At 40.3% G+C, this 27045-nt stretch overlaps 1 protein-coding gene across 1 annotated transcript in view; it reads left to right on the top strand.

Annotated features, from left to right (window-relative positions):
- Positions 1–8685, top strand: part of LOC105491244 (ADAM metallopeptidase with thrombospondin type 1 motif 18) — a 151467-nt gene extending 142782 nt beyond the window's left edge. The window contains exons 20-22 of the mRNA XM_071084992.1: positions 177–389; positions 1856–2003; positions 6928–8685. Coding sequence (XP_070941093.1) covers positions 177–389; positions 1856–2003; positions 6928–7043 — 477 coding nt within the window. The 3' untranslated portion in view covers positions 7044–8685. The remainder of the gene's footprint in view (positions 1–176; positions 390–1855; positions 2004–6927) is intronic.
- The last annotated feature ends 18360 nt before the right edge of the window (positions 8686–27045 follow it).

Genomic DNA, 27045 nt, shown 5'->3' with positions numbered 1-27045 from the left:
GATTTGACCTTGGTAGTCTTCACTTTTACACATCCTGTCTTGTCTCCTAGTGTTTCTTTACGATGAGCGAGTATGGTTGACCTTGTGTAATCCCATCCCTCCTGTTTCATGTGCATCTGTTCAGAAGATTTGACCTTGGTAGTCTTCACTTTTACACATCCTGTCTTGTCTCCTAGTGTTCTGCAACCTGTGGTTTGGGCGTGAGGAAGCGGGAGATCAAGTGCAGCGAGAAGGGCTTCCAGGGAAAGCTGATAACTTTCCCAGAGCGAAGATGCCGGAATATTAAGAGACCAAACCTGGACTTGGAAGAGACCTGCAACCAACGGGCTTGCCCAGCCCATCCAGTGTACAACGTGGTAGCTGGATGGTATTCATCGCCATGGCAGCAGGTGGGTACAGGCAGATTGAGGAGGTTTCTATTCAAGTGAGATGTCGAAAAATGAGGCATTCTGCAAACAGTTGCTCTTAGTCTGTTAATGGTTGTCTAAGTAAAAACAACTAAGGGTTCAAGTTCTGAAGGCAGAATGGGTTTTGTTCTTTGGCCATCTCTGCCCATGTGGCCTTGGGCAGGTAACAATCTGTAAACCTCAGTTTTCACGTCTAGAAAATTATTATCTGGCAGAGCTGATCATCAGAAAATGTGTATAGAACACTTAGCACCAGGCCAATCATACACTGCTAATTGCTGCTGCTACTGAAACTATCACTCAAGTCTTTGTTTTAGAAATGCTGCTCACAGCCTTTACTCATTTGGTTCTTACATCATGTTTCTGAACAGTGGAATAGCTAATATTTGTCAAGCCATTACTATGCACGGTGCTAAGTACTCCTATTCGTGAATAGTATGGTCCGTAAAGCTCAGGCAATTCAGCCAAGAATACTCAACTTTTAAACTTATCTTTTCGGAAGATTTGGGTGAAACTTTAGCTAGGATTGGTGTGTGATGCGGTCCTTCCAGCATTCCACCCAACAGATGTTGTTGCACAGCTGTTCAGAGGACTCGGGTGCTACCCACCTCAGAGAGTCCGGGTAGAGGTATAAATATGTGTATGTACGTTATCTATTCGGGAGGATCTGGAAACCAACACATGGATTAGAGGAAATTAGCATGATTGTCTTTGGCCAGGCATTGTGCTAGGTGTTACACATATTGCTGGGGATTTCTTTTTTAAATTGACTCTAATTAGATTTGATAACAAGACTTGCCCTCAAATTTTAATTGAGACAGAACTACAGTCAATTATAAGGCATGTGTACATTTTTCTTTAATGCAGTAACTTTAAAATAAGAAAAATCCATTTAAAGGGCTACATTTTTCCCTGGTTTATTCCTTTTGATGGCTATCTGGAAAAAAAGACAGTTGAGTTGTCTAATCACCGACTTCTAAGAAACACCAACTCTACCATGCCAACTCCAAATGTGGTTCCAGAGCTGTCTCTGACCATTTTTTTCTGTCCCAGTTTTGAACTATGTCCTCCAGGACTGCAGCTGCGCAGATTGTCTGGAATTCTTTAAATTGTGTGATTAAGTCCCTAGCTGTGTCTGTATTTGTTTCTGCATTCTTAGAGCAGCTTCTGTATTTCTGGAGCTTCTCTTCTTTATGAGTCACTTAACTGGGAGACACACACACACTTGGGCTAGATAGACAGCATTTGCCTAAAACCCTTCTAATCAGATCAAAGGGATCACACTTGTTAGGATAGATGCTATGGACTGTAAGCACATGTGCCTGGCTCTAGCCAATCTGTTTCATCAGCAGGCATCTTGGTAATGTCATGAAGCATGGGAATTCCTTCTGTTTGATGTCACTGACCTCAGCAGAGTGTTTGACTCCTTCCTCTTCTCTCTCCTGCAGTGCACAGTCACCTGTGGGGGAGGGGTCCAGACCCGGTCAGTCCATTGTGTTCAGCAAGGCCGGCCTTCCTCAAGTTGTCTGCTCCATCAGAAACCTCCGGTGCTACGAGCCTGTAATACAAACTTCTGTCCAGCTCCTGAAAAGAGAGGTAAAAGGCACCATGCTCCAGTGAACTGTACTAGTCTCTAGATAACTTTTTCAAAGCCTACTTTGTTGGTGGTACAGTCTGTGGCATGGGTGAGCCATTCACCCGAAGTCTGTGTGACAGTGCTCCCTGGAGTTGTATAAGGCACCACTTTGGGGAAGTTCCTGTCCAAATGATCTTTTGGAGACAGTCTCACTCACTGTCACACAGGCGGGAGTACACAGCTCACTGTAACCTCCACCTCCCGGGTTCAAGTGATTCTCCTGCCTCTGCCTCCTGAGTAGCTGGGATTATGGGTGTGTACCACCACGCCTGGCTAATTTTTTTATTTTCAGTAGAGACAGGGTTTCACCAGGCTCGTCTCGAACTCCTGATATCAAGTGCTGGGATTAGAGTCACAAGCCATGTGCCCCGCCTATCCTAGTGATCTTGTTTGCATGGGTCTGAAGGTAATATTTAATTGCCACAATAATGCTTTTTAACCATTACTAATTTGAAAATGGGAACATAAAGGTGAACAAGAATAGCCCTCAGGGAGCTCATATTTTAATGGAGGAGACAATTACAATCCATACATAAAGATTTTCATATTTGTTGAATATATAAAACAATTCAGAAATCAAAATAGTCATCAGTGAATATGTACTGCCCTAGGACTATACCTAAATATTTTCTTAAAGTTAGTTCAGGTAAAGTGCAATGAGTACTCACAGGAAAATGGAAAGTCTGAGTAAACTGTACCATTCTTCACTGTTTAATCTGACAAATGCCAGGAAATATTTTTCAGCCTAATATGCTTGCCTCGTGCTAAAGAATCTTGCACAAGATCAAAAAAAAAACTAGCTCTGTAGCAGTTACTCAGAGCCAGATCATCCTAGTCCATGCTGGGATACTGCATAGGGAAGAAATGAGCAAGTGGTCATGTTCTTCCAGACTCTGTCCTCCTTTCTTCACTATCAGTGATTTCTCATTTCCACCCTTAATTGCCAGAGATTCAGCCTAGAAGGCCACCAGCACCCCCAACGACAATGGCCGATTATGAAATTGCCCAACAGTAAAGGGAGAGTCAACATGCACATATGGCCCAAGGAAGCCATTTGTCTTATTATTTTTTGCTCACCCAGCACCTAATGCCACATTGGGCACAAAATAGGTGCTCAGTAAGTCTTAAATGAATACATGCATGATGTATGGCTACATGAAAGATCGTGTGCAAAGTGCTGTGAGGTACTCGAAGTCACCAAGCACCTTGTATACCTCCAGCACTTTTCTAGGAATGAAAGAATAGAGGTGGGTCCTATTCTTAAAAGAAAGCTACAATAACAAATAAGTGGTGGAGTATTCACAGTGTTACAGTGATGGTCAATTCTACCTGTGGTGCTGGAATGAGGGGAGTCATAGGGTGCATATGAGAAACAGGTTGTTAAAAGACGAGCTTGGCTGGGTGCATCACCTGAGGTCAGGAGTTTGAGACCAGCCTGGCTAACATGGTGAAACCCAGTCTCTACTAAGAATATAAAAACTAGCTGGGTGTGGTAGCAGGCACCTGTAGTCCTCGCTACTGGGGAGATGGGAGGATCTCTTGAACCCAGGAGGTGAAGGCTGCAGTGAGCGGAGATTGCACCACTGCAGTCCAGCCTGGGCTTTTTTTTTTTTTTTTTTTTTTTTGAGACCCTGTCTCAAAAAGAGGAGCTTCTCTCTGTGCCTCTTGGCTGAGTCAAGTCCCTTTTGGAAGAATAAAGGATACAAGCCCAAGGGTTTGTTCTGGACCAAAAATGTAGCCTACAGTTTACTAAATTGAGGATTTTCTCCCATTCCAAGTACCAAGTATAGGGATGATGACATGGTGACTACTATGAACATCGGTTGAGTGTATTTTCTGACTGAGTTTTCAGAAAACATTAGTGAGCAGTAAGGATGCCCATGGTGACAGAAGGAAGAAGATTCCGTTCTTTGCCTCTTCTCTGAGCCCCCCACTATGGACCAGGCACTCTGCTAGGTACTGTGAGAGTTTCCTCCACTTAGGTGGAAGTTTCTACCCATTGTAGTCACTTAAACTAGACCCTAGAGAAGACCATTCTGCCCATGGTGGCATCCTGTCATCCAGTGTCACCAAACAGCTCTGTTGTCCCCTAGACCATCCTGAGTGCCAGTCTAGGGGCAGTCATTGTATACCATCATCAGTGTGTGATGCCTTAGCTGGGTGTCTTGGTTAGATCTCCACCTTGGGGAAACCATCCTTATGATTGCACTATACATATAATATGTAAAATTCTCTTCAGGAAAAGAAGGCCCTAAAGCAGTCATACCACCCAGAGACTTGTGTCACACTGCATTAAAACTGGTTGTTTATGTGGCTGGAAGCTGCCTGGGCTGCAGACTAGTCATATTAAGTTAAGGATGACCAGACACTCAATACTAATAAGCTGCTCCTCATGGAATCCCACATTGTGAGATGGGGGCAGGCAGCATTGTATGGTGGAAGGAGCAAGGACTCTAAAATAATAAAAATAGAGTTGAATCCACACTAACTTGACACTTAGTAGCCATGGAGCTTTGGGCAAGTTTTGAAAAAAATGGGAAATAATGCTTACTTTGAAAGATTGTTTTGAGTAGTAAAGAAGGTAACTCAATTTTTCACACATTTCTTTAGTGCTTACTATGAACCAGAAACTGTTCTGAGGTCTGATTACAAAAATAGCAACCAGGTAAACAGGCACAGATCCCACCTTCTGACAAGCTTACTTCTAAATGGAAACAGCCAACAGACCAACCAATTAACACCCGGTGTCAGACAGTAAAGTAGCAGGGGTAAGGAGACAGGAAAACAACTTGAGATTATAATGGTCAGGCAAGACCACTTGATGATTTAGCACTTAAACAGAGACCTCAAGGAAGGTGAGCCACATATGGATCTAGAAGGAAAGTGTTGCTCGCAGAGAGACAGCAAAGGCCCCAAGGCAGGAATATACTAATCTAACTGAGGAATGGCACGATGCTTGAAGTACAAGAAACAAGGTGAAGAGTGGTTAAGCAATACATGAAAAGTGGTACTGGAGGCCTTGTCAGTCAGTGTAAGTATTTCAGATTTAACTCTGAGTACGATGGAAGCCAAAGCAGAACTTTGAGCAGAAGAGCAATAGGATCTAGCTTTAGGAAGATTACTGATAGTTAAGGTGAAAGGAGTGCAGGTTGTCTAGAGTAGAACAAAGACTTGTAAACTCTGCCAGGAAGCGGATGGAGGAGGTTCCACTAGAGCAGTGGCAGTACTGAAGAGGTTGGATGCTGGGTGTATTTTAAAGATTGAGCCAAGAGTATCTGCTGATTGCATGGAGAATTTGAAGCAAAGCAGTGATTCCAAGGTCATCTTCAATAGTGTAAATCAAATACCTGACTCACAGTAATTATTATAATCAAAAACACTTGTACTGACAGAATAGTAATACATCTCACTTATGCTTCGTGACTTACATGAAAGGGGTGTGTAAAAAGGAATTTTAGGCAGAAGAATCAAGGCTTGAAGAAGGAACTCTAAGCATTTCTGAATTATGTGTAGTATAGACTCTAAATATTTTCAAAGTCAGAACTGTGCCTTAAAAATACAGCAAAATGGGCCGGAGGTGGTGGCTCATGCCTGTTATCCCAGCACTTTGGGAGGCTGAGGCAGGTTGAGGTCAGAAGTTCGAGACCATCCTGGCCAACATGGTGAAACCCCATCTCTACTAAAAATACAAAAATTATCTGGGCTTGGTGGTGGGTGCTTGTAATCCCAGCTACCCAGGAGAACCATTTGAACGCATGAGGCAGAGGATGCAGTGAGCTGAGATTATGCCATTGCACTCCAGCCTGGGCAACAAGAGCAAAATTCCTTCTCAAACAAAACAGTAAAATGTGCCCTTGCTCCTAAAACATGTACTTATGTTCACATGCATTTTGTATCTCCTGAGGCCCATCTGAGTAAGAGTTCCTGATGTACAGTGAAAAAATCACATCTGTCCTGTTCATTGAACAACTAAAGAAATTAGCAAGGACTGGTGTTGACTTAATTTACTTGCAAACTGGTTGAGACTGACTTAAACCTACACAGAATGTTGGAGACCCAGCTTTTTTAGTTAATCTCAACCCATTTGCAGGCATATCAGGTGGCTTGACTCCCAATATATCGGGCTCCTTGCTCCTGGAATTATAGTTCATGGACCAGCAGCACACCCTCCCTTAATGCTCCCCTCCGACAGCCCTTCTGAATCAGAAGCAGTGGTTTAACAAAATCCTTAGGAGATTCCTAAAGCACTGTGTTAGGGTATTTCCCTGGACACTCAATTCAGTGGTAGCTCCCAGACTACACAGAGAGGATCAGACATTGATCTTGGATTGGATGTAACATTTTTTAAAAACAAATCATTTACTTTTGCTAACGGTCAGTCTTTTCTTGGCATCTAAATCCTGCCCCTACCACACTCCCCTACCAAAGTCCCAATGTTTAATCGGAAGAACCACATGTGGGCCCAAGACCTTTGTTCTGGAGGCCCTCACCTTAAGAAAAAGGTGCTATGTTAATATTAATAAATCATGATATGCAAATCACCAAAGGTTGGGCGCAGTGACTCACACCTGTAATCCCAGTACTTTGGCAGGCCGAGGCAGGCAGATCACTTGAGCTCAGGAATTCCTGGTCAGCATGGTGGAAAACCCTGTCTCTACTAAAAAATACAAAAACTAGCCGGGCTTGGTGGCACATGCCTATAGTCCCAGCTACTTGGGAGGTTTAGGCAGGAGAATCGCTTGAACCGGGGGGGCAGAGGTTGCAGTGAGCCGAGATCACACCACTGCACTCCAGCCTGGGTGACAGAGTGAGACTCCATCTCAAAAAATAAACAAACAGGACAGACACCCTAGCCAACATGCTAAATGTATTTTCTTATTTTAGAGGATCCATCCTGTGTAGATTTCTTCAACTGGTGTCACCTAGTTCCTCAGCATGGTGTCTGCAACCACAAGTTTTATGGAAAACAATGCTGCAAGTCATGCACAAGGAAGATCTGATCTTGGTGTCCTCGCCAACATCTTAGGGCCAGGGGCTTACCTTTCAACCTCTGGAGAGACCAGCTGCCTTTGAGACCAGGAGCTGAGTACTGAGAACCATTTGTGAGCTGCGGCTGTGATGAAGGAGCCTGCTCTGAGGAACAGACAGTTTGCCACCAGGCTCCTATTTCAATTCCCTGAAGCACATGGTACTCTGAAGCACTTGAAAATGGGAAGCGATGACAAATCTGACTTTTAAAAAATCTTTGATTTGCACTGTTATATGCAAGAAGTGGTGAATCACACTGAGATATGTCGATCTGGGAAAAGACCCCCTTTGAATTTCAAAGGATTCAAGGGCAAAGACATCTGTTTTAAAAAGGTCCTTTATGACTTCAGGTTAAAGACTGAGACTCAGAACTTTCAAATCTGGATGGAATACCTTGCCTAACTGTTGCGTGGAGTTCACAGTTTGACTAACCCTGTGAACACCCAAGCCAGGAGTTCTATGAGAAGCCAAATGGTGCTCGCAATTGTGCTTGCTGCTGGACTGGCAAGCTTCATGTTATGTTTATTTGGTGTGTGTGTGTCTTTATTATTTTGTTTAAACTATATTCTGCTTATAGAGAGTCTCTAAGACTAAAATTAACAACTTGAAAAGTATTCCAAGGAATATTATGAAAATAGGGCAACATGGACTGTTTTAAGATCTCCATGTAATTGAAATTCATACAAGAAAACAACTCATATAAAAGATAAATATGGATGCCCTTCATATGTTATCAACCTCGTAACTTTTGGTGCTTGCTGAATCAGTCCATGAAAAGCTATAGCCCGCTCCTTGGGAATGAGTCTTGGCAAGATACCCATTTCTGGTATTTAGAAAATATCTAGGAGGAGCTAAATGGCAAAACAGCAGTGTCGTGAGGGAGAAGGGACCATCATTTATAATGCTCTGTACATACTATCAGAGCTGCTTGGAAAATTGAAGGCCTCTTGTGGCTTTTTCCTACCAACTGATACGTTTAAATTTGCCCTAGGATCTAGTTAACAGCAAAAAAAAAAAAAAAAAAAAAAAGAGAGAGAGAGAGAGAAAGAAGGAAACAGTGGTAATAAAAAAAAAAATCCATCTGTCTTCTTGCTATGTTAATATTAATAAATCATAATATGCCAAGACCCACACTGAATAAGAGTATTTTCAGCCATCAGAAGCCAGCTGTTGGTAGGCATTAATGAGTTTAAAATTGTTCTCAGTTGAAAAAAACATCACACTATTTTGCCAAAACCAAAGTAATTATAATACTGTGTCCTCCTGTAATTTTTTGAGAAGTGGTTATAAAGGGCATATTTACATAAATTCTACTTTATTCCTCAACTTCTTTGATGAATGTAACCCAATTTTACTTCTTTAAAAGTCTCAATTCAGGCTGGATTAGCCGGCTCAGCATAATCAACTAGACAGTGGTTTGTTAAATTTAGCAGCATACTTTGTTCCCATTCTAATTAAAATCCTGAGTTCTTGAATCCCAGAGAAATAATGCTTAGAAACTTCTCTCCATCTGCTTGGCTTGGCTTGGCCTAGAGGAGTAGCCATTTTATCAACAGAGGAAAAAAAAAAACAAAAAAAAAGTTCTCTACTACAACCCCCTTGCCTTCTGAAAAACAACAAGTTATTTCTTTATATAATTATCATTTTATTATTTTATGGAAAATTAATTTATTAATTAATAGCCTATTATGTGTTCTCACTTGCTTCTCTAAGTAATATTTTGAGAAAAAATGTTGAATAAAACCATGGATTATAGAGAAAAGTCAAAATATATGTGTAATATTTAATTATTTTATAAGTTTTATAATAAAGTATTCCGTTTCTTTATCTTTGACACTTGTTAAATTCTTGAATAAGTTAGTGAAAAGTCAGTAATCGCCAAGGTAATTTAACTGTATAACTGTCAGTCAGGACTCTTAGAGAATGGTTGGGTGCAGTGGTTCACCTCGGTAATCCCAGCACTTTGGGAGGCCAAGGCGGGTGGATCACCTGAGTCCAGGAGTTCAATACCAGCCTGGCCAACATGGCAAAACCCTGTCTCTATTGAAAATACAAAAAATTAGCCAGCTGTGGGGGTGCATGGCTGTAGTCCCAGCTCCTTGGGAAGCTGAGGCTGCAGTGAAATGAGATTGCGCCACACCGCTCCCCGCTGGGTGACAGAGAGAGACTCTGTCTCAACAACAACAAATCTTAGAGAGTAACTTCACTGAGAAGAGGAAAGATAAGCTATTCAACGATTAGTGATTTTTCTTGTTTGCTTTTGAAGAAATCAAAGTATCAAATGCTAGGATGAAACAGATGACACATTTACCCTCTTAAGGACACCCTATTTTGTTCCCCTGTAATTGTCATGAAAACATTTGTGGAAATCATCTAAGATAAAGCTACCATAAATGTATTTTTACATTTCAACGTCATTCTATTAAAATATTTTTGTAAAAATAAAGAGGGGAAAGGGAAGGATGGGCAGGAAAAGAAGAAAAAAATACAAAGTAATTGTTCTTGGCTTTTCGAAATTTTGAATCATTAAACCAGTGGAGAATAAGAACTGGGCAAAGTCCAGTTGATCTGAAAATACTGTATTTTTCCCTGCATCTGTGATTACATATGTTCATATGCATATCTTTATAGTTAAGAGAATGTTTATATAAATTATTGCTCTTTAGCAAACAAAAAATTAAGAAAGGAAAATGGAACAGATGCAGATAAAATAGAAGACAGAAAAAAAGGTATTTTGTTCTTTTTTGAGACAGAATTTCCTCCTTGTTACCCAGGCTGGAGTGCAATGGCACAATCTCAGCTCACTGCAACCTCCGCCTCCCGAGTTCAAGCGATTCTCCTGCCTCAGCCTCCCGAGTAGCTGGGATTACAGGCGCCCGTCACCGTGCCCAGAAAAAAAAAAAAAAAATTTTTATACCGTTTGGTAATAAGCAATCAAATATTAGTGTTTAATGGGAATCAGGTATTGTACTAAACTGTTTATGTGTGTTATCTCATTTAATCATCACAATAGCCCACTTAGGAAGATACTATTATTCTTTCTTGGCAGGTGACAACTCAGATTCAGAGACATTACATATTTAGCGCTAGTACACAGTCACTGAGTGATAGGGTCAGGACTCAAACCCAGATCCACTGGGGTTCTCGTCACTGTGCTGCATTACCCTGGGTTAGAGGAAGAAAAAGAACATGCAGGCCTTAGAACTCTACTTTTTGCCCCCTTAGATGCATGTGAATGGAGTTTGACAATAAGTGATTTAACAATGATGAATTATGGGCAGAGCTGGGAATTTCAGATGGGGAACTGGGGTTGGGAAGTAATAAATTCTCACTTAGCTTGTCTTTTCAACAAAGTATACTTAAAGACTTGTTGCATATCTAAGTCTTTATTCCTTAATAATTGCTTTGCTCTGGGATGATATTATTTCCTGGGCAGTCGCACCAGAGTTATCTGGAGCCTGCAACTCCAAGTCCATTAAGATGGAGGGAAAGCGTGAGCAAGAATTCTCTTGGCATGGGTTCTATATGCTAATGGTAGAAAGACGACACCACACCAGAAAGAAGAAAAAAACCCCGTTGTCTTTATATCTTTTGGTAATAAGCAACCACATATTTGTGTTTAATGGGAATCAGGTATTGTACTAAACTATATATGTTATCTCATTTAATCCTCATAATAGCCCAATACACCACAATACCTCACAATATACCAGCATGTATTATGTAACACATGGTTTATGAAAATTTATAGCACAGAACCCATTACTGCTAAGTGTGATGTGGAAAAGGTCATCTAATTATGTGCTATATGGTTTTATCTTTGAAAATGTAAAAATACGCATAAAGATTCCATGCTTTGTCTGTTTTACCTTATCTTCCCCCTAAGATCTTAATTCCTTGAATACCTTTGTGGTCTCCACTGGTGTTGAGGGTTAACACCTAAGATAGTTTTCATCAGTCACCCCTGTATCTGGGTGACTGACACTTTCCTCCTCCTGAGAGGACCACAGGCTCCTGAGAGGTGATTCTCAAACTGTTGTCACTCAATTGCTATCATGTGAGTTTTTCCCATAAGCACATATCACCTCTACCAACTTTTAAATCTAGTTAAGTGAAAATACGATTTGCTGCAAAAAATATTTAGGCCAGGCATGGTGGCTCACACCTGTAATCCCAGTACTCTGTGAGGCTGAGGCAGGCGGATCACCTGAGGCCAGAAGTTTGAGACCAGCCTGGCCAACATGGTGAAACCCCATCTCTATTAAAAATACAAAAATTAGCTGGACTTGGTGGTGACACCTGTAGTCCCAGATACTCAGGAGGCTGAGGCAGGAGGATCGCTTGAACTCAGGAGGTGGAAGTTGCAGTGAGCCAAGATCGCATCATTGCACTCCAGCCCGGGGGATATAGTGAGACTCTATCTAGGAACCATCATTCTCAGCAAACTAACACAAGAACAAAAAACTAAATACCACATGTTCTCACTCATAAGTGGGAGTTAAACAATGAGAACACATGGACACAGAGAGGGGAGCATGACATACCAGGGCCTGTCGGGGGTGGGGAGTGTTGGGGAGGGATAACATTAACAGAAATACCTCATGTAGGTGATGAGTTCATGGGTGCAGCAAACAACCGTGGCATGTGTATGTAACAAAACTACATGATTTGCACATGTGCCCCAGAGCTTAAGGTATTTAAAAAAAAAAAAAAGTAAAAATATTAATTTCTCTAAAAAAAAAAGATATTTAAAAAGCAACTGTTTTATAACTCCTTTAAACATAGAATTGATAGAACATGGCATAAAGGGTAGCCACAAAAGTAAGCCAAGTATTTACATTTGTTAATTTTAATTAAAAAATAAAATACAGTCACTACAATTGGTTTACAAAACTCATCTGAAAATAAAAGAATTCCTCAATGAGACTAAGTGACTTGTTCATAGTTTCTCAAGAAGAGTCAGTTTAATATCACTAAGTTTAGAATAAAGATGAGATTTTATGTAAGATTTTCTTGAATCCCAATTCACAATTGCACAGAGAAAGAACAAATTATGTCCATTTAATTGTGCCTTGGCTGATAGAGCTCGACATTGAGGATCATGATGTAAGTGCCGTTTGTTCAACTAATTTTTGTAGAGAAGCCTTCAAAAGCAGTACCTACAATGTGTTTCTCTGAATGTGCCCAGCTATTTGTTAGTTTCCACAATGGCATAGTGCCTTACTCATCTACAACCACCATATTGTTTGAATGTCATCAAGAGATACTTGCAAAGTGTCCTAAGTGTTTCCTTAAACTATTTTTTTTTCTTGAGTCAGAATCTTGCTCTGTCATTCAGGCTGGGATGCAGTGGCACAATCTCAGTTCACTGCAACCTCTGCCTCCCAGGCTCAAGCGATTCTCCTGCCTCAGCCTCCCAAGTAGCTGGGACTACAGGTGCATGCCACCACGACCAGCTAATTTTGTATTTTTAGTAGAGAAGGGATTTCGCCATGTTAGCCCGGCTAGTCTCAAATTCCTGGCCTTAAGCAATCTGCCCGCCTTGGTCTCTCCAAGTACTGGTATTACAGGCATGAACCACTGTGCTCAGCTTCCTTAAACTATGTTTAATGAGGGACACAGTCAAGTTTATAATCAGGTCATTCAATAACAAAAAGTCATTTTTATAATTATTAGTTGGTTTAATGAATAAATTAGGTTTAAAAATTGTTCCCAACATTCTAATTGGGATTAAAAAGAGACACCAATATCTAGGAAAAGGAGATCCTGCATGTCTCTTCTTCCTACCCGTTTCATTCAACCCATTCTTCTTCACATAGCCTTGGCCTCCCCATTTAGGCCATCTCTGCCCCATACAGGTTAGGAGATAGCTTGACATCGTCTCGTGTTGCACTGCAATGCCCATACCACACGCTGGAAAATGCTATTCTAGATCAAACCACGTGGTCTTCCTCAACTCTCCATTCTGATGGCAAATAGACTTTTTAAAACTGGCATGCAGTACAAGGAGTGGTCCATTAACAGTCACAGCACTGAGGGAGATGGTAGCTCTGAAGATAAACCAGAGCCCGAGGCTGTTCCTGCTGGAGATGAGGCCCAGGCCCGGTTCCCCCTTTGTCTCTTCCTATCCCTTCTTTCATGTGGCTGGACTACAAGAAGGAGAAGGCAGCACCCACTTGGCAGAAGGCCTAGCTCTACCGTTCTTCAGTGTGTCCCTCAGTTCCTGCAGACTCTCCATATCCTAGCAGCTGAGAGTCTCCTCTTCCTAGAAAGAGGGTCTTCTCTCCCCTGTCCCCATGCCTTTTGAGAGCCAAGCTGGCTGTAGAGTAAGATTCAGGACAATGGTTTCTAAATTACTAGCTGCATCACTACCACCTAAAGTTATTTTATACAAAAACTTTCCAGGTCCCTTTCAAGAAACATAATTCATTAAGCCTGAGGGTGGGGCCTGGGAATTTATATTTTAAAAGGCATTCAAGTTTTTCTCAAGAATAGCTAGGTTTTGAACTACTGGTCTAAGGCCAAAAAATAAAATAGGAAGTGCTTGGATGTGTTTCCTTAGACAAAGGAGTGCCTGTGGTTGCATGCTATCCCATGCAGCTGTGCAGTGGTTAGGCCAAATTTAGCTAATAATCAAGTGACCCTTTGCCTGTCTCATCTTCTGTGTGTACATTTCATCTGCATGTACATTTCACCGGTAACTATCAGTTGGTCAAGATAACAGTTCACAGGCAGAGACCCCACATGCTGGTGATCTTAGTTTATTCTCATTGTCAGGCAAGCCAGGAGCCTGCACTCAGGTTTGGAGGATGGGGAGCAGAGGCGTTGAAAACAATTGACCATTTTTCTCAAACACTCACATGCAAGAGCTAGAATACTGTGCTTTTAAAAAAATACTTTTTTAAAAAAAGACTGTACAATAGAAAACCCGCAGAAATACCCATTGGAATATGCCTCTCGCAAGCTACTCCCAAGGCTTCATGTGTGTTTATGGAGAAATGCACAGTCAAGGCAGAAGGACAGCTGCTGTCCTACTTCCTGCTTGGTCATTAGGTGCCAAGAGGTGAATTAATCATTTTTTTTAATGGATGGTGCCAACTGTCAACATCCTTATAAATTGTGAGAAATGCATTGGTTGCCTTGACTAAATAAAATGGTCACTTCAGCTTTTGTACAACAGAAAACCAAAATTCAACAAAAAAGTTAGATAGGGAAGAGCCACTAGAATGATGTTTTTGGCCCAGCTAAAGATGTTAGCTTCACTGTTTGTGCTTTTCTTGGCCTTTGATTTCTGTTTAATGGCTAATTTTATTAATTCACAGTTTTTGTATTTTTTAAGATTGATTCCAGATATTTAAATATTAACGTTGTTTATTTCTACATCCACATAGTCTGAAACCAATAAAGAAATAATTGTTATTGTTTTCAGCAAATTTCTTTGTTATGATGCCCATATTGTGCGGGCTTTTATTACTCACAGCTAGGCCTGCTGAGAAGATAGACATTTCACATTTTCTTAGAGGTTGTATTTGTTTTAGTGCTAAAAGTCCCTCTGACATGCAGAATCACCCTTTCATAGTTTGGTCTGCCTTAACTAATATTTTTTCTTGCATTTTTGCTAACTAAAATGCATTTATTCTTTTGATGAGTATATACTGACTATCAACTGCAATGTGAGCTCCAAGCACGGAAAAATATCTTGTTCCTGACCCAAAGGGACTTTACTTAAAAATACAGAAGGCAATGTTACAAGGTCATATAGTCCTAATATTAGAAACAAAAACAAAACCTCACTTTTACATTGATCCTGGTTAGCATTTGAAAATGCTTGTTTCACACCAAAAGCAACGGCAGCAAAAGCCAAAATTGACAAATGGGATCTCATTAAACTAAAGAGCTTCTGCACAGCAAAAGAAACTACCATCAGAGTGAACAGGCAACCTACAGAATGGGAGAAAATTTTTGCAATCTACTCATCTGACAAAGGGCTAATATCCAGAACCTACAAAGAACTCAAACAAATTTACAAGAAAAAAACAAACAACCCCATCAAAAAGTGGGCAAAGGATATGAACAGACGTTTCTCAAAAGAAGACATTCATACAGCCAACAGACACATGAAAAAATGTTCATCATCACTGGCCATCAGAGAAATGCAAATCAAAACCACAATGAGATACCATCTCACACCAGTTAGAATGGCGATCATTAAAAAGTCAGGAAACAACAGGTGCTGGAGAGGATGTGGAGAAATAGGAACACTTTTACACTGTTGGTGGGATTGTAAACTAGTTCAACCATTATGGAAAACAGTATGGCGATTCCTCAAGGATCTAGAACTAGATGTACCATATGACCCAGCCATCCCATTACTGGGTATATACCCAAAGGATTATAAATTATGCTGCTATAAAGACACATGCACACGTATGTTTATTGCGGCACTATTCACAATAGCAAAGACTTGGAATCAACCCAAATGTCCATCAGTGACAGATTGGATTAAGAAAATGTGGCACATATACACCATGGAATACTATGCAGCCATCAAAAAGGATGAGTTTGCGTCCTTTGTAGGGACATGGATGCAGCTGGAAACCATCATTCTTAGCAAACTATCACAAGAACAGAAAACCAAACACCGCATGTTCTCACTCATAGGTGGGAACTGAACAATGAGATCACTTGGACTCAGGAAGGGGAACATCACACACAGGGGCCTATCATGGGGAGGGGGGAGGGGGGAGGGATTGCATTGGGAGTTATACCTGATGTAAATGATGAGTTGATGGGTGCAGCACACCAACATGGCACAAGTATACATATGTAACAAACCTGCACGTTATGCACATGTACCCTACAACTTAAAGTATAATAATAATAAATAAATTTTAAAAAATAAATAAATAAATAAATAAATAAATCATGGAATTTGAAAAAAAAAAAAAAAAAGAAAATGCTTGTTTCAGTCTGTTATTGTGAATATCATATATGCACAGCAGGAATATAAAAGTGTTTTTAACCTCCTCCAAAATAATAATATCACAAAATTATGGCATTAAGCAGAAAGGAGTCCACTTGAAAATTAATTGATAGAAATGAAGAACTGGAAGAGAATTTAGAGCTCATTTATCTCCTTCATTTCACAGATATAGAAACAGACACTTAAATATTTTAGAGCCTTTCCTAAAATTACCCAGTGATTTAAAAGTTAGGTCCATTAAGGGACAATTTTTAGGTAAGCATACTTTTTGCTGTATTATAAAATTTTATTGATTTTTGCCTGACAGGTAGACATTTTTTGTTGAGTTTAAGGACATGTTTGATGAGTAGTGAGTTTAAAATAAAAACCTAGTAAGAACCATTTCTTAGTTCATATACATGATATCTGAAGTTCTGTTCCCCCCGCAAAAATGCCCTGGTACCATTAAAAAACCCAAGAATACTGTCATCCTCCCTCTCTATAGGGAAAAGGTGACATTATGAAAGTATCCATTTTTAAAACTATCTGACCCATTCCCTTTCCAAAAGTCAAATATCTTCAGGGAACTGAACTATCGCTTTGCTTTCAGCCATGAATTAAGAATAACATTGAATGTTGCCAACTTTATACTAAAACCACTAGACACTCAATGGGTGGATTTTATGGTATGTAAGTTATATCTCAATAAAACTGTTTAAGTAAAAAGAATATGCTTACAATGAGGACTGTCTTTGCTCACACCTGTTGTTGCTGTGATGACACTGACAGGGTCCTTGCAGGAGCAAGCCTATTTCTGCTGGACAAGAGTTCAAGATTCTGAACTCAGGTTGCAGAAAACAGTTGCAGTGATGGGGATCTGCCATTGGCATTACACTTGACTCGTTCAACTTACTTTTTTTTTTTTTTTTTTTTTGAGACGGAATCTTGCTCTGTCGCCCAGGCTGGAGTGTAGTGGCTGGATCTCAGCTCACTGCAAGCTCCGCTTCCCGGGTTTACGCCATTCTCCTGCCTCAGCCTCCCGAGTAGCTGGGACTACAGGCGCCCGCCACCTCACCCGGCTAGTTTTTTTGTATTTTTTTTAGTAGAGACGGGGTTTCACCATGTTAGCCAGGATAGTCTCGATCTTCTGACCTCGTGATCCGCCCGTCTCGGCCTCCCAAAGTGCTGGGATTACAGCCTTGAGCCACCGCGCCCGGCCTAAACCTACTTTTAAGAGTTTGGCAGGAGCAGCAACATCTGTATTTGCAGTCATCTCCATCCCAAGAGGGAAAAATATCCATGATAAGGCTAGGGTTGGAGAGGGCAGAAGGTAGGAAAATCTAATTTGGTATTATCCCCTTCTTTCTATCCTACTGGTTAATAGGAAAAATATCTGGGGGAAAGAATTGTGGACACACTGTTCTTTAATGTCTTGTGGATTTTATGAAATATTTTTAAAAATCTGCCTTAAGAATTATCTGATGAAGTTTTAACGTTTTGCTTGTTTTCAGAAAATTTTCCTGGGACCTATCTGTTAAACCAAGATTAACAATGTATTAAGATGTTAGAGTTCCCAAAGACTAGCAACAGAAGTAGGCAGAACAGAAAGAAGCAATGATGATATAATGATAACAACTGACATTAATGCCCGTCTGCTATGAGCAAGGGATATACTTTGTATTTTCCACGTATTAATTTGAATTTCTGTAATTATCTGCATCTTAAGATATGAAATAATTATTGACTCTCCTAATTATGCTTGTGAACCAAGGCTCACAGACATTTCATACAATGGCACTGAATTCACAAAGAGCCTATTATGTTGACTAAGAGCAAGGCATTTGCATCCCTATGAGCCTCAAGTTCATATCCTGAGTTCCCCCAAAGAATCCATCAGGTCAGCAGCAATGTCATTTCATTTATTTGAGCCTTAATTTCTTCATTTAGGAATAGGCATTTAATCATTTATTCAATGAAAGTTAGCACCATTTATACTGGATTCTACACAGTTTAATAGATATACACAAGGTTTCTGCCATCACTGGGCTCATGACTGACAGATATGGACCACCATTAACCAAGGAATCCCACAAAATTACAACCAAGAGAAGCATAAGCAGAAAAGATGTATGATTGCAGCAGAAGCTACATGGTGCTCTCAATGTATCTGCTTGGTTCCCTTAGCCATTTTCTTGCATCAGCCTGTGGCATGATTCTACTCCCAAAGCTAGCACCTGCATTTCTTTTTCCAGGGGTGGGCACGCACTGCCAGCACTCACTTTGGATGCAAGCACAGAAAACCACAAGTGCCTGGAAATTTACTCTCCCATCCAGCCAGGTGCAGGCTTGCAACCAATGTGTCATTCATTCATTGGCAATTGGCCTAGTCAGGAGTAACTTTAGTAACCAGAATTGTTTTCCAGTTTTTATAAGGTTTTGTTTACTAAAGGGACGTAGCTGGTACCTAGTAATACTCAACAAACGGTAACTATAAAATGACAAGAGAAAGAAAAGAAGGCAACAGATGCTCTAGCAACAACTAAGGATATTTTGAGGGTAAAAGAAGGGTTTATGCACAGGGGTAGGGTAGGCTTCTTGACATTGGTAACAATAATATTTTTGATATGATCCCCAAAGCACAGGCAACAAAAGCAAAAATAGACATGGGGGGTTGTATCAAACTTAAAAGCTTCTTCACAAAGGAAACAGTCAATAGAATAAAAAAGTCAACCTAAAGAATGAGAGAAAATATCTGTGAATCATCTATCTGATAAAGAGTTAATATCCAAAATATATAAAGAACTCATATAACTCAATAGCAAAAAAAAAAAAAAAAAGAAATCAACACTTATAATTTATTTTAAAAATGTGCACAGGACCTGAATAGACATTTCTCAAAAGAAGATATAAAAATGGCTAACAGGTACGTAAAAATGTGATCAACATCACCAATTATCAGGGAAACACAAATCAAACCCACCATGAGCTATCACTTCATACCTATTAGAATGGCTGTCAAAAAGACAAAACAGTAAGTGTTAGGATATGGAGAAAAGGCATCCTTGTACACTACTGATTAAAATGTAGATTAATACAACCATTATGGAAAACTATATACAGGTTCTTCAAAAAACTAAAAATAAATATTTGATCCAGCGATCCCACTTCTGGGCATATATCCAAAGGAAATGGAATCAGTATGTTGAAGAGATATCTGCATTCCAATATTCATTGCAGCATTATTCACAAAGTTATGGAAGCAACCTAAGTGGCCATTGATGGATGCATGGATAAAGAAAATATGATTATATATACCATGGAATATTCTTTACTCCTAAAAAGAAAGAAATCCTGCTATTTGTGACAGCATGGATGAACCTGGAAGACATTGTGCTAAGTAAAATAAGCCAGACGGAGAAAGGCAAATACTGCATGCTGTCACTTATGGATAAAATCTAAAGTACTAGGATACACAGAAACAAAGAGTAAAATGATTGGGATGAGGGACAAGGGGAAATTGGGAGATGTTAGTCAAAGTATCCAAAGTTTCAGTTATAAGATGAAGTTGTAAGTTCCGGAGATCTAGCATACAACATGGTGATCAAGTCTACAGTTTATAATGTTATAGACTTGAAATTTGCTAAGGGGGTAGATCTTAGATATTTTCACCACATAAAAGAAGAAAAGGAAAAAAAGAAAAAGAGGGAAGGAGGGAGGAAAAAAGGTAGGAAAGAAGAAAAGAAAAAGGGAAGAGAGAGGTAACTAGATGGGTGATGGATATGTCATTAGCTTCACTGTGCTGATCATTTCACAGTGTATACATACATCAAAACATCAAGTCATACATGTTAAATATATACAATTCCTATTTGTCAATGATACCTCCACAAAGCTGAGAAAGAATTTTATGGTTTTGAAGCTTTGCAGGAAATAACGATGCTTATGGTTGATTCGTGGATGAGATTTTGTGAGGCCTTGGCTCATCCAACCTTAGCTGCCAATCTCTTGGCAAAGGTGCATGGCTGAGGTCCTCAAAGGACTGAGAGCTGGCAGCCTGGGGAGTGGTCAGCTGCCAACCCTTTCTTCTCTGCAGAGTAGGAAGAATTTGGTTCCTGTGCGACCATTAATTAAATCCTGAATGGGTGGGCACTTTTAACGTCTTTTCCAGTGTGACAGTCTTGCTAGCAGAGTTCATAACTGAACTGCAGTCAGCCTCAGTCAGGGAACAGGAAACAACCTGTGGCTGGGGCCAAAGTACTTGTTCTCCATCCAAATGTAGTCACCCAGGTAGAGGTCTTAGTTGGAGGTCAGCCTGTAATTCTCAATGGATCCATTGTTTCCACCCATCTCGCCTCTGCAATGTCCGGAAGACTTGAAATAGGATTTGGGGCAAGATTAATGTGCTGCTTTACTATATTGTCTCTCTGGAAGGCACACTTTGGGTATTGTTTACTAGCACAAAGAGTCTTTCAGAGTCACCTTGTAAAGGATTGCTTTTTGGAAGATTATATTTGAGAGTTAGGTGTCTCAGTATCGACAGGATAAAGTGGCAGGGAGATTTAGCAGTGATCTAGATAATCTTATCAACCCAGATAATTCAGACTTCGGTTTTACTGCCTTCAAATGCAGTAGCCAAATAATCACCAGCTAGCTTAGTTCACTTCCACACACAAAAAGAGGGCTGACACTTACTAAGCTCCAATTATGGGCCAGATACTCTCCTAGGCACTTTATCTGTACTCTTTCCTTAATTCTCATATCAAATCCCTTATCATCATTTCCTCCCTTTTAAGTAGGAGGAAAATGAAGTTCAGCAAAGTTAAATAATTCACTTAAAATCACACAGAAAATAAATGATGTAACTAAGTTTAGAATTGGTCTGTTTCAGGCAAAAGCAAAGGTCTTTCTACTTAGAAAGGGAGTAGAAGCAGCCAACTTTTAAAGTAACAAGCCAATATTAAGATCGATTTAGATATTGCTCTGTGGCTTCTACTTACTATTTGATGGTAGAAGCTTCCTGCAAACCTACTCGTAAACAGATGAAGTTTGGCTAAAATATGGGGGGAAAAAACCTGCCTAAAAATTCTAGAAAGTAAATATAAGCAGAAATGTTAAGAAAAGTCAAGTGTGGAGAAGTACAAAAAGTTAAGTTTTCTTTCTTCTCTCTTTTCTTCTCTTTTTTCTTATTTATGGCTTTATCTTGAGGACAGATTATACACACAGCACAGCATCTGGATGGTGGGGCTAGAATCCTGATAGAATTTCTGGATGAAAGAACTAGGGAAAGGAACCCCAAATATCAGGTCAGCCTCCCAGATAAAAACAGAGGAATCCCACCTAAATGGGAAATGTAAAAAAAAAAAAAAAAGGCATTTCTTAATCCTGAATATGAATTTTATATAAATCTCCAACCTGGAGAACACCATGCATGTGTGGGAAAACTCAAAACATCACAGCAAAGGCTTAAAGAATTAAATTGAAATTTGAACTAATAACCGCAGTAAATGAAACAGAGCTTATACTTTGGGTCTGATCTAATGAATTATCTGCTAAAATAAAATCACTGTTCTTCAGAGGAATGCAACAGAACCCAGAGGCCTTCACATTATAACCATATGTCCAGGATCCAATAGAAAATTACTCAACAAACAAAGAACTGACAAATACGAATCACTTCTATAGGAAAAGATGATCAACATATGCCAATCCCAAAATGACCCAGATGTTGGGAGAATCCATGTGTTTAAAATTACATAAGAACTTTAGAGCAGATGATAGAACCATCCTTGATAATAACAAGAATACATTCAAAGTGAAAAAAGAATATAAATATCAGAGAAATATAATATAAAAAAGAACCAAATGAAAAGTTTAGAACTGAAAAATATTAACAATAAAAATTTACTGCCTGAGCATAATGAAATAATAGATATGACAAAGGAAAGAAGCAGTGAACTTGAAGACAGATTAATAGAACTTATCAAGTCTATAGAGAGAAAGATAAATGATTTTAAAAAAACAAAGAGTTGGGATAATGGTGGGGTAAGGACCTCCAAAAATCACTTCCTCCATAAAAGGAATGAGCAGGGAGGGGCCAAGATGAACGATTAGAAGCAGGTGCGGGCTGTGGCTCTCTCAGAGAGGAACAAAAATGTGAAATGAATTTTCCACCTTCACCTGAGGTATCCAGGTTCTCACATTGGGACTGACTAGGCAGTTGGTGCCACCCACAGACAGTGAGGAAAAGTAGGGTGGGGTCACAGCCCACCTGGGAGTGGCATGGGGCAAGGGGAGATCTCCCTCCCCCAGCCAAGGGAGGTGGTGAGTGAGTGTGCTACCCCGCCTGGGAAAGCACACATTTCCCATGGATCTTTGCAACTCGTTGATCAGGAGATCCCCTAGTTAGCCCACGCCGCCAGGACCTTGGGTCCCAAGCACAGAGGTGCACAGACTCTCAGTGGCTGCTCAGGCAAGCTATGAGACAGAGGAGTTGTTTTGGATACTTCAGCCCTGGGACTCCTGGTGAGGCAGGAAGGCAGCTGAAGCCAGGGAGCCAAGTGGCATCATTCAACAGGCCCTGCTCCCACAGAACCTTACCAGCTGAGATCCACTGGCTTAGAATCCCTGGCTGGCCAGTGGCAGCAGGCTGGAGACTGCCTAAGATGACCAATTTACAGGGGGAGGGGCAGCTGCCATCTCTGTGGCTCCAGCCAACTGTTTTCCCCTGCCGGTGCCAAGGAGACTGGGTGGTTTGGACTGGGAGGAATTCCCCAGAGTGCTGCACAGTGGCTGTGACAGATCGTGGCCAGACTACTTCTTTAAGTGGAACCCTGATCCATCCCTCCTCACCAGGCAGGACTTCCCCACCAGAATTTCAGCAACTCCAGCCAGGGGTTTATGGACAGATCTTTGATCTCCCTGGGACAGAGCTCCTGTGAGGAGGAGTGGCTGCAGTCTCCGTGATTCAGCCTATTTAATCCTTCCTGCCAGCTGGCTCTGCAGAGTCTGGACAGCGCAGAGCACCCACTTGCCAAGGGGCAGTAAGACTGCTTCTTTAAGTGGGTCCCTGATCTCATTTCTTCCATCTGGGCGAGACCTCCCAACCCGGGTCTCCAGATACCTCATACAGGAACGTTCCAGCCAGCATCAGGTAGGTGCCCCTCTGGGACAGAGCTCCCAGAGGAAGGAGCAGGTGGCCATCTTTGCTGTTTTGCAGCCTCTGCTAGTGATACCTCCACGTGTGGGAGGGCCCCAGGTGAACAGGGTCTGGAGTGGACCCCCAGCAAACCGCAGGAGCTCTACACAGGAGAGGCCTGAATGTTAAAGGAAAAAACAAAGCAACAAAACAAAACATCAACAAAAAGAGACCACACAAAAAAAACCCCATCCAAAGGCCAGCAGGCCTCAAATATTGAAGGTAGATAAGCCCACAAAGATGAGAAACAAAACAAAACAAAACATAAAAACACTGAAAACTCAAAAAGCCACAGTGCCACTTCTCCTCCAAATGATCACAACACCTCTCCAGCAAGGACTGGGCTGAGACTGGGGTGGATGAATTGACAGAAGTAGGCTTCAGAAGGTGGGTAATAGTGAACTTCACTGAGCTAAAGGAGCATGTTCTAACCCAATGCAAAGAAGCTAAGAACCATGATAAAACATTACAGGAGCTGATAACCAGAATAATCAGTTTATGGAGAAACATAAATGACCTGATGGAGTTGAAAAAACACAACATGAGAACTTTGCAATGCAATCACAAGTGTCAAGAGCCAAATAGAACAAGCAGAGGAAAGAATCTCAGAGCTTCAAGACTATTTTCCTGAAATAAAACAGGCACACAACATTAGAGAAAAAAGAATGAAAAGGAAAGAACAAAACCTTTGAGAAATGTGGGATTATGTAAAAAGACCAAAGCTACGACTGACTGGGGTACCTGAAAGAGATGGGGAAAACAAAACCAAATTAGAAAACATACCATCCAGGAGAACTTCTCCAACCTAACAAGACAGGCCAACACTCAAATTCAGGAAATCCAGAGAACTCCAGTATAATACTCCATGAGAAAACCAACCCCAAGATATATAATCATCAGATTCTCTAAGGTTGAAATGAAAGAAAAAATGTTAAGGGCAGCCAGAGAGAAAGGCCAGGTCACCTTTCTAGGGAAGTCCATTAGACTAATAGCAGACCTCTCAGCAGAAATCCTTCAAACAAGAAGAGATTGGGAGTCAATATTCAACATTCTTCAAAGAATTTCCAACCAAGAATTTCATATCTGGACAAACCTAAGCTTCATAAGTAAAGGAGAAATAAAATACTTTTCAGACAAGCAAACGCTGAGGGAATTCATCACCATCAGGCCTGCCTTGCAAGAGCTCCTTAAGGAAGCACTAAATATACAAAGGAAAAACCACTACCGGCCACTACAAAAACACACTGAAGTTCACCGACCAATGACACCATGAAGCAACAACATAAACATGTCTGCAAAATAACTAGCTAGCATCATGATGACAGAATCAAATTCACACATAACAATATTAACCTTAAATGTAAATGGCCTAAATATTCCAATTAAAAGACACAGAATGGCAGGCTGGATAAAGACCTACCAAGTGTGCTGTACTCAAAAGACCCATCTTACATGCAGAGACACACATAGGCTCAAAATAAAGGGATGGAGGAAATTTTACCAAGCAAAGGGAAAACAGAAAACAGTAGGCTTTGCAATCCTAGTTGCTGACAACAGACTTTAAACCAAAAAAAGACAAATAAGTCTATTACTAATCATAAAGAGATCATTTCAACAAGAAGAGCTAACCATCCTAAATGTATATTCACCCAACCCAGAAGAATCCAGATTCATAAAACAAGATTTTAGAGACCTACAAATAGACTCCCACACAATAATAGAACACCCTACTGTCAATTTTAGATCACTGAGACAGAAAATTAAAAAAGATATTCAGGACCTAAACTCAGCTCTAGATCAAGTGGACCTGATAGGTATCTACAGAACTCTCCACCTAAAATCAACAGAATATACATTCTTCTCAGGCCACATGGCACTTATTTTAAAATTGATCACATAATGGGAAGTAAAACAGTCTTCGGCAAATGCAAAAGAACTGAAATTATAACAGTTTCTCAGACCAGCACAACCAAATTAGAACGCAAGATTAAGAAACTCACTCAAAACCACACTACTACATGGAAATTGAACAACCTGCTTCTGAATGACTCCTGGGTAAATAATGAAATTAAGGCAGAAATCAAGTTCTTTGAAACTAATAAGAACAAAAAGACAATATACCAAAGTCTCTGGGAAGCAGCTAAAGCTGTGTTAAGAGGGAAATTTATAGCAGGATTGCCCACATCAAAAAGCTAGAAAGATCTCAAATTAACACTTAACATCACTGCTAAAAGAACTAGAGAACCAAGAGCAAACAAACCCCAAAGCGAGCAGAAGACAAGAAATAACCAAGATCAGAACAGAACAGACAGAGATAAAGACACAAAAAAACCTTCAAAAAAAAAAAAAAAATCAACGCATCCAGGAGCTATTTTTTTGGGAAAAAAAAAAATAACAAAATAGACCACAAGTTGACTAATAACAAAGAAAAGAGAAAATAATTAACTAGATACAATCAGAAATGATAAAGGGGATATCACCACTGACCCCAAAGAAATACAAACAACTATCAGAAAATACTATAAACACCTCTATGCAAATAAACTAGAAAATCTAAAAGAAACTGATAAACTCCTGGATACATACACCCTCCCACAACTGAACCATGAAGAAGCTGAATCCCTGAATAGACCAATAATGAGTTCTGAAATTAAGACAGTAACAAATAGCCTACTAACCAGACAGATTTACAATTCTACCAGAGGTACAAAGAGGAGCTGGTACCACTTCTGAAACTATTCAAACAACTGAAAAGAAGGGACTCCTCCCTAATTCACTTTATGAGATGGCCAGCATCATCCTGATACTAAAACCTGGCAGAGATACAACAACAACAAAAAAAGAGAACTTCAGGCCAATAGCCCTCATGAACATTGATGTAAAAATCCTCAATAAAATACTGGCAAACCAAACCCAGTAGCACATCAAAAAGCTTATCCACCACAATCAAGTCAGCTTAATCCCTGGGATTCAAGGTTGGTTCAACACATGCAAATCAATAAATTTAACTCATCACTTAAACAGAACTAAAGACAAAAACCAGGATTATCTCAATAGATGCAGAAAAGGGCTTTGATAAAATTCAACCTCCCTTAATGTTAAAAACTCTCAAACTAGGTATTGAAGGAATATAATTCAAAATAGTAAGAGCCACTTATGACAAACCCACAGCCAATATCATACTGAATGGGCAAAGGCTGGAAGCATTCCCTTTGAAAACCAGCACACAACAAGAATGCCCTCTCTCACCACTCCCATTCAACATAGTATTACAAGTTCTGGCCAGGGCAATGAGACAAGAGAAAGAAATAAGGGGTATTGAAATAGGAATAGAGAAAGTCAAATTGTCTTTTTTTTGTCTTTTTTATTATACTTTAAGTTCCAGGGTACATGTGCACAATGTGCAGGTTTGTTACATATGTATACATGTGCCATGTTGGTGTGCTGCACCCATTAACTCATCATTTACATTAGGTATATCTCCTAATGCTATCCCTCCCCCGTCCCCACCCTAGAACAGGCCGTGGTGTGTGATGGTCCCCTTCCTGTGTCCAAGTGTTCTCATTGTTCAATTACCACCTATGAGTGAGAACATGCGGTGTCTGGTTTTTTGTCCTTGCGATAGTTTGCTGAGAATGATGGTTTTAGTCTTTGTTTGCAGATGACATGATCCCATATGTAGAAAACCTTGTTGTCTCAGCCCCAAAGCTTCTTAAGCTGATAAGCAACTTCATCAAAGTCTGAGGATACAAAAATCACAAGCATTCCTGTACACCAACAACAGATAAGCAGCAAGCCAAATCATGAATGAACTCCC

The sequence above is a fragment of the Macaca nemestrina genome, chromosome 18, assembly GCF_043159975.1.
Source record: "Macaca nemestrina isolate mMacNem1 chromosome 18, mMacNem.hap1, whole genome shotgun sequence".
Lineage (NCBI taxonomy): Eukaryota > Metazoa > Chordata > Mammalia > Primates > Cercopithecidae > Macaca > Macaca nemestrina.
This window is presented reverse-complemented; position numbering and strand designations above follow the sequence as displayed.